Source organism: Piliocolobus tephrosceles, chromosome 21 (assembly GCF_002776525.5).
Source record: "Piliocolobus tephrosceles isolate RC106 chromosome 21, ASM277652v3, whole genome shotgun sequence".
Lineage (NCBI taxonomy): Eukaryota > Metazoa > Chordata > Mammalia > Primates > Cercopithecidae > Piliocolobus > Piliocolobus tephrosceles.
Genome location: NC_045454.1, coordinates 36,007,348 through 36,019,721, shown reverse-complemented (window position 1 = coordinate 36,019,721; position 12,374 = coordinate 36,007,348). Strand labels below are relative to the sequence as shown.

The following is a 12,374-nucleotide window of genomic DNA, read 5'->3' as shown; positions in this document are numbered from 1 at the left end:
CAGTGAGCTGAGATCCGGCCACTGCACTCCAGCCCGGGCGAGAGCGAGACTCCGTCTCAAAAAAAAAAAAAAAAAAATTAGCCAGATGTGGTGGCGAGCACCTGTAATCCCAGCTACTCAAGATGCTGAGGTAGGAGAATTGCTTGACCCAGGAGGCGGAGGTAGCACTGAGCCGAGATCACACCACTGCACTCCAGCTTGGGAGACAGAGCAAGACTCCATCTTAAAAAAAAAAAAAAAATTATCCAGGTGTGGTGGTGCGCGCCTATAGTTCCAATTATTCAGGAGGCTGAGGCAAATGATCACTTGAGCCCAGGAGTTCAAGGCTGCAGTTAGCTATGTTGGCACCACTGCACTCCAGCCTGTGCGGCAGAGCGAGACCCCATCTCTAAAACAAGAAGAAAGAAATGAGATTGAAAAATAAGAAAAGAAGAAAAATAAAGGCCGGGCGCGGTGGCTCAAGCCTGTAATCCCAGCACTTTGGGAGGCCGAGACGGGCGAATCATGAGGTCAGGAGATCGAGACCATCCTGGCTAACCCGGTGAAACCCCGTCTCTACTAAAAAATACAAAAAACTAGCCGGGCGAGGTGGCGGGCGCCTGTAGTCCCAGCTACTCAGGAGGCTGAGGCAGGAGAATGGCATGAACCCGGGAGGCGGAGCTTGCAGTGAGCTGAGATCCGGCCACTGCATTCCAGCCTGGGTGACAGAGCAAGACTCCGTTTCAAAAAAAAAAAAAAAAGAAAGGAAGAAAAATAAGAAATGAGAGGGCAAAATTATTTGCAGATGACTGCATATATGATAGGCCCAAGCAATGTGACTAAAGATATTTCAATAAAAGAATTCCATAAGCTAGCAAGAGACTTACAGATATTTAAAAATTCCTTTCTTGTATACTATATATGTATATAGCTTTAAAATGTATTAAAGCATCCCATTTATAGCAGCAATAAAAAAAGATACACTGCCTGGTTACATGAATTTTCTTGACATTTGAAGAACTTTTTTTGGAGTCACTGTCGCCCAGGCTGGAGTGGTACAGCGGCACAATCATGGCTCACTGCAACCTCCGCCTCCCAGTTTAAAGTGATTCTCCTGCCTCAGCCTCCTGAGTAGCTGGGATTACAGGTGCACGCTACCATGACTGGCTAATTTTTGTATTTTTAGTGGAGACGGGGTTTCACCGTGTTGGCCAGGCTGGTCTCGAACTCCTGACCACAAGTGATCCACCCACCTCGGCCTCCCAAAGTGCTGGGATTACAGGCATAAGCCACCTTGCCCGGCTGACATTTGAAGAACTTCTAAAAATCAACAAGAAAAAAAAACATTTGCGGGATATAATAGGAAAAGAATTATGAAATAGTTTCTAAATTCTTTCATTCATGCAATAGGCAATATTTCCTGTTTGTTTGTTTTGAGACGTAGTTTCGCTCTTGTTGTACAGGCTGGAGTGCAATGGAGCGATCTCAGCTCACTGCAACCTCTGCCTCCCGGGTTCAAGCGGTTCTCCTGCCTCAGCCTCCCAAGTGGCTGGGATTACAGGGGCCGGCCACCACACCTGGCTAATTTTTTGTATTTTTAGTAGAGACGGGGTTTCACTATGTTGGCCAGGCTGGTCTGAACTCCTGACCTCGTGATCTGCCCACCTCGGCCTCCCAAAATGCTGGGATTACAAGCGTGAGCCACCGCGCCTGGCCTGAGTAGTCAATATTTTCAACTTTGAAAGTACACGTGAGGGGCCGGGCGCGGTGGCTCATGCCTGTAATCCCAGCACTTTGGGAGGCCGAGGCGGGCGGATCACGAGGTCAGGAGATCGAGAACATCCTGGCTAACACGCTGAAACCCCGTCTCTATTTAAGAAATAGAAGAAATTAGCCGAGCGTGTTGGCGGGCGCCTGTAGTCCCAGCTACTCGGGAGGCTGAGGCAGGGGAACCCTTGAACCCGGGATGCAGAGGCTGCAGTGAACAGAGATCACGCCACTGCATTCCAGCCTGGGCAAGCGAGGCTCTTGTTAAATTTCTTTTTCATATAATTGCTGAAAAAATACATAAGTTTAAATTTGCAAAACCATCCCGTTTTTTCAGACAAACTTGAGAGTCGAGGTCAGAGTCTGATCACTTTTCGAAGGTGTGTGGCCACGCCCAGCCAGGTCAGCCCCGCCCCCAGGCCGTCAGGCCCAGCCCCCTTCCGTCAGACCCCGCCCCACTGCCCTGCCGAGCGACCCCGCCAGTCGGGTCCATCCTGCAGTAAATGCACAACCGGGACGGAAGTGCCTCTCTGACGGCGGACCCAGGCTCGGAGCTTCAGACGCTGGGACAGGTGACCCGGGGCGGTAGCCAGCCGGACGCCCTTGCAGGTGGGGCGGAGGTCCGGGGGAGCTCCTCGGGCGCGGTTGTCCGTGGGCTCCGCGCGCCCCAGAGGGCGAGGCTCCCGCAGCGCGGAGGTTAACTAGAGCAGGTCCCAGGCTGTGCGGCGACGTCAGAGCTCGTTTACATAGCGCTCTCTTGGGTTACGCAGTCGTGGGCGGGGTCTGGAGGTCACTGCGGACCAATCGCGTGCGTCTATGCAAATAGCGGCCGCGCTGGGGAACTCTGCTCCCGCTGGGTGAGAGTTGGCTGCTTTCGGGCCGTGCTGCCCGGGCGTCCTTTCTCCGTGCGCGTCGCCAGGCGTGTCCTCTCCGCGTGTCCACCCACAGGCCGCCCGCAGACCACCCCCGCCGCGCGCGGGACACGACGCCCCCCGCAGGACCCGCCCATCATCCCGGAAACCCGCGAGCTGCTTCTCCCGGAGGCCGATGCCCACCCGGGAGCTCCCAAAGACTCGCGGCTCCCGGGGGCACCTGCAGACTCACCCGCCTGGGCCTGGGCCCCCGGTGAGCCTGACCGGGAGGGGGTCCCCAGGCCGGGCCTCTAGGCAAAAGATTTAGTCCCCCCAGTTTGAGGGACTCCGGTTTCCCGACACCCCGATTTAACTCCAAACCACGATTCCTGTGACAGCTGCAAGGACTGGCGCCTGGAGGCCTCAAAACCAGCGCCCCCCGCCCTCCGTGCCAGCCCCAGCCAGGACCCCACAAGGCAAAGCCGAGGAAGATTGTGTTTGAGGATGAGCTGCTCGCCCAGCCCCTCCTGGGTGCCAAGAACCCTATTGGAGCCATCCCTAAGGGGCATAAGCCTAGGCCCCACCCAGTGCCCGACTATGAGCTGTGAGTGTCCCCCATGTGATTCTTCATGCCTGAGATCAGAGAGGGGCACTGAGGCTGGGGCTTTGACAGTTGAATAAGAGTTTACCAAGGAATAAAAAGAAAAGGATCCCTTGCTGATCAGTAGTGGGATTGCCCCTGTGAGTAAGCCACTGCACTCCAGCCTGAACACAGTGAGATTCCATCTCTGAAAATAAATAAACAAATAGGCCAGGCGCGGTAACTCACGCCTGTAATCCCAGCACGTTGGGACGCTGGGGCAGGCGGATCACCTGAGGTCAGGAGTTCGAGACCAGCCCGGCCAACATTGTGAAACCCCCGTCTCTACTAAAAATACAAAAATTAACTGGATATGGTGGCCGAGGAGGGTGGATCATGAGGTCAGGAGATTGAGACAATGCTGGCTAACACGGTGAAACCCCATCTCTACTAAAAATACAAAAAAACTAGCCGGCTGAGGTGGCGGGCGCCTGTAGTCCCAGCTACTTGGGAGGCTGAGGCAGGAGAATGGCGTAAACCTGGGAGGCAGAGCTTGCAGTGAGCTGAGATCCGGCCACTGCACTCCAGCCTGGGCGACAGAGCGAGACTCCGTCTCAAAAAAATAAATAAATCATAAAAAGACAGAGAGAAAAGGAACATTTTTAGTAGGGGGCCCAGCATGGACAAAGAAAAACAAATTACACTGACTGGGGGGGAGGGTGGGGTTCTTTACGCTCACACTCTGACCCCCTTCAACCTGGTAGTAAGTACCCACCGGTGAGCAGTGAGAGGGAACGGAGCCGCTATGCTGCAGTGTTCCAGGACCAGTACGGAGAGTTCTTGGAGCTCCAGCGGGAGGTGGGGTGTGCACAGGCAAAGCTCAGGCAGCTGGAGGCCCTGCTGAGCTCCCTGCCCCCACCCCAAAGCCAGGTCAGCACTGGGGACAAAGCCCTGCGCCGCAGCCCTTCTGAGTGGCCTGACACAAGCCTGTGGGACACCCACTGGATTCAGATTTCTGGGACTTTCTACTCTAGGTTGGCTGGGCGCCACATGACACATGGCTTAGGTCAGCCCTTGAAGTCCCCACTAGATGGGCATTTAGTCTGTCTGAGCTTTAGTTTCCCCATCCCTTCTTGAGTTCAACTCTGGGTAAACCCCCTTTCTACTCCTCCCCTTGCAGAAGGAGGCCCAAGTTGCAGCCCGGGTTTGGAGGGAGTTTGAGAAGAAGCGAACGGTGAGTCTTGCATCCCACAGCTTGGTCTTGCACCCCTGAGACTTCTGTGAGGCTGGGGTGCCTGTGCCGTTTTTTTTTGTTTGTTTGTTTTTTGTTTTTTGTTTTTGAGACAAAATCTCGCTCTGTCGCCCAGGCTGGAGTGCAATGGTAAGATCTCAACTCACTGCAACCTCAGCCTCCCGGGTTCAGGCGGTTCTCCTGCCTCAGCTGGGATCACAGGCGCTCACCACCACGCCTGGCAAATTTTTGTATTTTTTAGTAGAGACAGGGTTTCACCATGTTGGCCAGGCTGGTCTAGAACTCCTTACCTCAAGTGATCCGCCCACCTCGGCCTCCCTGACTGCTGGGATTACAGGCATGAGCCACCTCGCCCAGCTCACCCAGTTGCCTGTGCCCAGTTTCAAGGAGAGAAAATTGAGGCTTGGAGAATGAAAGGCAGAGGGTTGAGCAGCTTGAGGGCCACAGGGCAGACTGCTGCAAGGACTTTCGGGTCTCGCCCTGCCTAGGATCCTGGCTTCCTGGACAAGCAGGCTCGCTGCCACTACCTGAAGGGTAAACTGAGGCATCTCAAGACTCAGATCCAGAAATTCAATGACCGAGGAGACAGCGAGGGCTCTGTGTACTTCTGAGTGCCCCTGCAGATGGGCAGAGGGATGCATGGGGATGCAGGTCCCTTGCTTTTCTTGGTATCTCCTCAGCCTTTCCTCTTGCAGCTCCCCCTACCAGGGGTAGCTTTCTCCAGGATTGCAAATGCCTCTTCATTTGGACTCAGCGCTGACAGCTCCTCCTCCAGGAAGGCCTTCCAGGTCTTCCTCCTCTGGGTCCTCTAGCTCTGACCCTATAGGGACTCCAGATCTCCACCTGTTCCCTGGAAGTAGAGCCTGCTCTCCATCCCAGTGAAATAAACATGTATTAGACACCTACTGAGTATAATTACTTAACATTTCTGATTTCACTCAGTTGTCACACACACACACACAGTTTTTTGTTTTTGTTTGAGATTGTGTCTCACTCTGTTGCCCAAGCTGGAGAGCAGTGGCATGATCATGGCTCACTGCAGCCTCAACCTCTCAGGCTCAAGCAATCCTCCCACTTCAGCCTCCTGAGTAGCTGGGACCACAACCATGTACCATGACGCCCTGGTTAATTTTGTTTATTTTTTGTAGAGATGGGGTCTCCTGTTGCCTAGGCTGGACTCAAACTCGTGGGCTCAAGCAATCCTCCTGCCTCGGCCTCCCAAAGTACTGGGATCACAGGCATGAGTCACCGCACCCAGCCATCACCACAAAATTGTTCCTTCATTTCCAGAGGAGAAAAAATATGAGGTTCCTGCTGGGTACCGTAGCTCACTCCTGTAATCCCAGCACTTTGGGAAGCCGAGGCTGGCAAATCACCGGAGGTCAAGAGTTTGAGACCAGCCTGGCAAACATGGTAAAACCCCGTTTCTACTTAAAAAAAAAAAAAAAATTAGCTGGGTGTGGTGGTGCATGCCTGTAATCCCAGCTACTATGGTGGCTGAGGCAGGAAAATCACTTGAACCCTGGAGGCGGACCTTGCGGTGAGCCAAGATCGTGCCATTGCATTCCAGCCTGGGCAACAAGAGTGAAACTCTGTCTCAAAAAAAAAAAGGTTCCACAAAAGGGATTTGTCTAGGATCTCTGGGTAGGGTTTGAACCCTTAATGGGGGTTCTCTCTCTCCCCCAAGAGCCTCAAGTCGCCTTCCAGTTAGAGGCCAACATCCAGCGTCACGTCGTCGGCCAGGCTTGCCGGGGAACACCAGGGACCAAGAGTTTTGTTTTTGTTTTTTCCTGAGACAGAGTCTCACTCTTGCCCAGGCTGGAGCGCAGTGGCATGACCTCGGCTCACTGCAACCTCCGCCTCCCTGGTTCAAGTGATTCTCCTGCCTTAGCCTTCCGAGTAGCTGGGATTACAGACACCTGCCACCACACCCAACTAATTTTCGCATTTTTAGTAGCGACGGGGTTTTACCATGTTGGTCAGGCTGGTCTGGAACTCTTGACCTCAAATGATCCACCCACCTCAGCCTCCAAAAGTGCTGGGATTACAGGCGTGAGCCACCCTGCCTGGCTGGGACCAAGAGTTTCTGTGGGTCTAATAATGGAGACAAGATCGCTAGAGGACGCCAGTCTTGGTAGGACCGCCTTCTGGAAGATCCAAGGGATGCCATGCTCGGGTCCACCTAAAGGGAGTGGGTTCAGCCTGGAAGCCCTGCAGGCCAGACAAATGGATTCCTCTATTCTTTTTTTTTTTTTTTTTTTTTTTTGAGTCGGAGTCTTATTCTATCGCCCTGGCTGGAGTGCAGTGGTACCGTCTCGGGTGCCGGCAAGCAGCATGGCAGACTTGACTTCTTCCCTTGGTGTTTTCAGAAGGGCATCTTTTTTTTTTGAGACAGAGTCTCCCTCTGTCGCCCAGACTGGAGTGTAGTGGTGCAACCTCAGCTGACTGCAACCTCCGTCTTCCAGGTTCCAGTGACTCTCGTGCCTCAGCCTCCCAAGTAGCTGGGATTACAGGCTCCTGCCACCACGCCTGGCTACAGAAGGGCATCTTTGATGGAGGACTTGCCTCTGCGTGACAGGAGATCAGTGAGAGGTGCCACCCCCACCACCATTCGGGCCCTTTCTCTCTGCCTCCTTACAGCTCTGGTGCTCAATTCCACAGGTGCGTTCCCACCACAGAGTGGTGCCACAGACTCCCGAGGCTGGGACGGGAGAGTCCCTGGTACCCCACATGATTCTGTATCACCCAGTGAAGCCCACATTTCAAAGTCTTGGCCTTCTAGGTCCCTGCCTCCCAAACGTCAATCTCTGAAACAGATTTTTAGTTCCATGTGCGAAAAAAAAAAAAAATTGAAGTCAGATTGACTCAGCCACAAAAGGGGGACGACTGAGTTCATAGAACTTAAAACACCCAAGGGTTTCAGGTATGGCTTGATCCAAGGGCTCCAAAGGCATCTTGGGAAATTGATCTTCCATCCTTGGCTCTGCTTTTATTAGATTCTCCCAGTTCCAAATCCCGCTGTGGAATCTCACTGGCTAGTTCGGGATCTCAGGCCCTCCATAAACCAGTCGCCGTGACCCATGGAATGGTGGTCTGATTGGCTGGCCTGAGATCATGTGACAGGACTGACGTCAGAGGTTTCTCCCAAGGACATCAGAGCCCAAACAAAATTAAGGGCCTGGTGGCTCATGCCTATTATCACACCACTTTGGGAGGTCAAGGCCGGTGGACCATCTGTCAGGAGTTCGAGACCAGCCTGGCTAACATGGCAAAACCCCATCTCTAATTAAAGTACAAAAAACAGCTGAACGTGGTGGTGCACACCTGTAATCCCAACTACTCAGGAGGCTGAGGCAGAATTGCTTGAACCCGGGAGGCAGAGAGTAAGAGCCGACCGAATAAAATAATTTAAGTGAGGATAGGCGCGGTGGCTCACGCTTGTAATCCCTGCACTTTTGGAGGCCAAGGGCGGGGGTGGTGGATCACCTGAGGTCAGGAGTTCGAGACCAACCTGGTCAACATGGTGAAACCCCATCTCTACCAAAAATACAAAAAAACATTAGCTGGGCATCATGGTGGGTGCCTGTAGTTCCAGCTACTGGGGAGGCTGAGGCAGGAGAATCACCTGAACCTGTGAGGCAGAGGTTGCAGTGAGCCGAGATCGCGCCACTGCACTCCAGCCTGGGTAATGAAGTATGACTCTGTCTCAAAAAAAAAAAAAAAAAAAGACCAGGGAGCCTGTGCAGGTAGGAAATGTCTTTATTATTGGCCTTGATTGAGTCATCATGTAGTGTCTGACATAGATTACGTGTCCAGAGGATCTGCCTGGCACACGCTAGCTACCCCTGCCCACTGGAGCGGCCCCTCCGGCCCAGACGCCAGGCCTTTGTCCATCATGCCAGGGAAGCCAACCCTACCATCCCACAAGTTCATGCTTGGGGTGCTGAGGGACAAGGCTGTCCCAGGATTGGACCTTCCATCCCTTACCTCCATCCTGGCCAGGGGTTCTGGGGAGGACGAGGCTGAGGCCTGGATGATCAGTCTCTTTTTGGTTTCATGATCATTTAAAAAACAGAAAAGACAAACATTTCACAGTCTTTAAAAAATAGAAGTCTGAGGAGAGAAGCCAGGGTCCTGGGCCCCGGGAGGCCCTTCGAGGCCTCAGCATTCCCTGTCCCTTGAGGTCTGTCTGCAGGCCTGGCCACAGCGCACGTGGCCCCGTCACGGTCACTGGCCTGAGCCATAGGGCCAGTTGAAGGTACTCCCCGACAGCAGCATGTCTCTGATCAGTGTCTCAATGGGCGTCTTCCCCACCAGGCGCATGAAGAACAGCTGGGAGATGAGGGAGGCAGGGACCGCGCGCAGGGCGGGCAGCCGCAGCAGCAGGCGCCCGAAGCGCTGGGGCTGGGACGGGTACTGCGCCCGCACGTACTCGGTGAGGGCCACCTGCGCCTTCTCCTGCAGGCTTTCCACGTGGGCCGGGTCCGAGAGGCCACAGGCATCTAGGGGGACAAAGGCAAGTCAGATAGGGTGGGAGACAGCCAGAGAACACAGGCCCACAGGGGCGACTAGGGGATACCACTTGCAACTGTGGGTAAGAACAGGGGGCTGGGCGTGATGGCTCACAGCCACAGTCCCACCACTTTGGGAGGCCGAGGCAGGAGCATCATTCAAGACCAGCCTGGCCAACATGGTGAAACTCCGTCTCTACTAATAATTAAGAATAATTAGCCAGACGTGGTAGCATGTGCCTGTAGTCCCAGCTACTCAGAAGGCTAATGGGAGGATCACTTGAGCCTGGGAGGTGGAAGTTGCAGTGAGCCGAGATCATGCCAGGGAGGCAGAAGTTGCAGTGAGCCGAGATCGTGCCACTGCACTCCAGCCTGGGCAACAGAGGGAGACCCTGTTTCTAAATAAATAAATAAATAAAATCAGCCCAGTGTGATGGCACGTGCCTGTAGTCCCAGCTCCTCAGGAGGAGGCTGAGGTGGAAGGATCTCTTGAGCCCGGGAGTTTGAGGCTACAGCGATCCATGATCATAGCACAACCTGGGCGACAGAGTAATAAGACCCTGTCTCCAAAAAAAAAAAAAAAAAGGAGACAGGAAGAGGGTGATGGGACCCTGGGATGCAAATGCGAATATCTAAGGCAGTGTCGATCCTCCAGAGATAGGGAGGTGTTCTCATCTAACCAGTGACACAGTGACACAGGGGTGCAGACAATGATGTTTCAAGGGTGGCTGGTGCCCAACTGATGCCTTTGGTAGGGAGACAGGTTCTAATTTTTTTTTCTTTTCTTTTTTTTGTATTTTTTTTTGAGATGAAGTCTTGCTCCCAAAGTGCTGGGATTACAGGCGTGAGCCACCACACCCGGCCTAATTTTTTTCCTTTAAGATGGCGTCTCGGCCGAGGCGGATAGGTCACGAGGTCAGGAGATCGAGACCATCCTGGCTAACACAGTGAAACCCCGTCTCTACTTAAAAATGCAAAAAAAATTAGCCGGGCGTGGTGGCGGGCACCTGTAGTCCCAGCTACTCGGGAGGCTGAGGCAGGAGAATGGCGTGAACCCAGGAGGCGGAGCTTGCAGTGAGCCGAGATCACGCCACTGCACTCCAGCCTGGGCGCCAGAGCGAGACTCCGTCTCAAAAAAATAAAAAGACGGAGTCTCACACTGTCCCCCAGGTAGAAGTGCAGTGGCACGATCGCACTGCAACCTCCGCCTCTGGGTTCAAGTGATTCTCCTGCCTTAGCCTCACGAGTAGCTGGCATTACAGGCACGCTCCACCACACCCAGCTAATTTTTGTATTTTTAGTAGAGACAGGTTTCGCTGTGTTGGCCAGGCTGGTCTTGAACTCCTGATCTCAAGCAATCTCCCCACCTCGGTCTCTCAAAGTGCTAGGATTACAGAGCCAGTGGCCTGGCCAAGGAGACAGGTTCTAAGGAAGCTCACAGGGAAGGTGGGGCTGGGAAGGAAATTTGATGAGGAAGACAGAGCCCAGAAGGGCCTGCGGTGTGAAAGAATGTGGCAGCCTCTAGAGAGACCCAAGACGATGGGAAGCCAAGAAGAATCTTCTGGGAAAACAATAAATAAAGCCATATTTATTGATTTTCGAGACGCAGTCTCACTCTGTTGCGCAGGCTCGAGTGCAGTGTGGTAATCAGAGCTCACTGGAGCCTGGAACTCCTGGGCTCAAGCGATTCTCCCAACTCTGCTTCCCAAAGTGCTGTGGCTACAGGCCTGAGCCACCTTGCAGGACCAAAACCATATTTATCAAATGAAAGCCACCTCCCAGAGTAGCCTGGATCTGGTTCCTAGCCCCAAAGATACCTCTGATGGGATCTAGAGGCTTCCAGTAGGTGAAAGAACTCCCAGGAGACACACTGGAAAGACCTTTGTCTAAAGGCATGGTGGCACACGCCTGTAATCCTAGCACTTTGGGTGGCTGAGGCAGGACTGCTTGTGCCCAGGAGTTCAAGACCAGCCTGGGCAACATGGTGAGACCATGTCTCTACAGAAAACTTTTAAAACAAAATTAGCCAGGAATGGTGGTGCACGCCTGTGGTCCCAGCTACTCAAGAGGCTGAGGTGGGAGGGACGATTGCTCGAGCCCTGGAGTTCGAGGCTGCAGTGAACCGTGTTCGGACCATAGCCTGGGTGACAGGGTGAGACCTAGTCTCAAAAAATAGAAATACAAATAAAACAATAAAGTGGAAAAAAAAAAAGCTGGCTGCACCACCAGTCGCTGGAATACCATAGGGCTACCACTGCTCGATAGTTGATGGTTACGAAAGTTCTGGGGGCTGCCCCGCCCCTCAATGGGAGGGGCCTCCGAGCCACGCCCCTACCCAGATCCCTACAACCCTGGCGACCTGCAGGTTACCCTGGGAGCCCAGGAATCAGGCAGTGGGGGTGCCTGAGGGGGCGAGAAACAGGGGGTTAGGACCGTCCCTCCCACGTCCCCCCAACTTTGTGGTATCAGTGCTCACTGAGCGTGAAGAGACCTTTGGTGAGGGAGTAGGGGTCTTAGGGAGCCTGGGAACAGGAAGAGGGGTCTGGGGTCCGGGGTTCAGAGTTCTCCAAGAGTGTTAGAATCACGCAATGGGGGTGTCACTGTGTCACACTGCTTACATCACCCCTCTACGGCCACCCATGAGCGTTCGCTCACGGCGCTTGCAGGCCGCCAGGCCTAGGGAGCGAGCGGGGCGCTATGGGGGCCGGAGTCTGGGTCCAGGCTGCCCTCCTCCTAACCTCCCTTGGGTCCCCCCATCCCGCGGCCCCCTTCGGAGCGTGACTCACCGGGCGTGAAGAGCGCGATGGCCTTGAGGCAGCCGTACTCGGCCGAGTCGACCTGCAGGCGGCCCAGCTTGTCCACCTGCTCCTGGAAGGCCCGCACCTGGTCCATGAAGGCCACGGCGCGCTCGGCGGCCATGGGTGCGGCGTGGAGGCCAGCGGCGGCCAGTAGCGGCGCCGTGTGCAGGGGCAGCGCCGCCTGCGCCGCGTTCAGCACGAAGAGCTCGCTCCAGCTCAGGCGCAGCAGCGCCACCTGGTCGGCCACCGGCAGCTCGGGGAAGAAGGGCGCGTGGCGAGCCCACTCCACGGTGCTGAAGAGCAGCCGCGCCGCCAGCTCGCACACGTTGTCGATGCCCAGCACCGCGCCCGCGGCGCCACCCCCTGCGCCGAAGCGTCCGGCAGCCGCAGGGTAGGGCTCAGCGCGCAGCAGTTGCGCGATCAGTTCGGACACCGGCTGCCCCGGGAAGAGGTCTCCGCCGCCCGCCACCGCCGCCAGCGCCGAGCCCGGGGGGCTGCCCGAGGAGGTGGCCACGGCGCCAGGCAGCGAGTGCGGGATGCGGCCGCGCTGCACCGCTGCGGGAGGCAGGGACAGGAGGGACATGCGGGCGGGAGGGGAGGCGGGGGGGGGGGGGGGGGGGGGGGGGGGGGGGGGGG

The 12,374-nt window shown here is 55.0% G+C and overlaps 2 protein-coding genes across 3 annotated transcripts in view; one reads left to right on the top strand and one right to left on the bottom strand.

Annotated features, from left to right (window-relative positions):
• The first annotated feature begins 2,194 nt into the window (after nucleotides 1–2,194).
• Nucleotides 2,195–7,713, top strand: OCEL1 (occludin/ELL domain containing 1). Of its 2 annotated transcripts, none has more exons than XM_026456934.2 (6): nucleotides 2,195–2,318; nucleotides 2,695–2,871; nucleotides 2,996–3,201; nucleotides 3,942–4,107; nucleotides 4,358–4,411; nucleotides 6,895–7,713. In XM_026456934.2, exons 1-6 carry the CDS (start codon nucleotides 2,250–2,252, stop codon nucleotides 6,928–6,930), a joined length of 708 nt encoding a protein of 235 aa, XP_026312719.1. In that variant the 5' UTR covers nucleotides 2,195–2,249; the 3' UTR covers nucleotides 6,931–7,713. The 2 variants fall into 2 exon arrangements, with proteins under 2 accessions (XP_026312719.1, XP_023057075.2); XM_023201307.2 differs by lacking the exon at nucleotides 6,895–7,713 and adding an exon at nucleotides 4,918–5,334.
• A 455-nt stretch (nucleotides 7,714–8,168) lies between these two features.
• Nucleotides 8,169–12,374, bottom strand: part of NR2F6 (nuclear receptor subfamily 2 group F member 6) — a 14,208-nt gene continuing 10,002 nt past the window's right edge. Inside the window, exons 3-4 of the mRNA XM_026456933.1 lie at nucleotides 11,727–12,293; nucleotides 8,169–8,931 (exon numbers count right to left, since the gene is read on the bottom strand). Coding sequence (XP_026312718.1) covers nucleotides 8,657–8,931; nucleotides 11,727–12,293 — 842 coding nt within the window. The 3' untranslated portion in view covers nucleotides 8,169–8,656. The remainder of the gene's footprint in view (nucleotides 8,932–11,726; nucleotides 12,294–12,374) is intronic.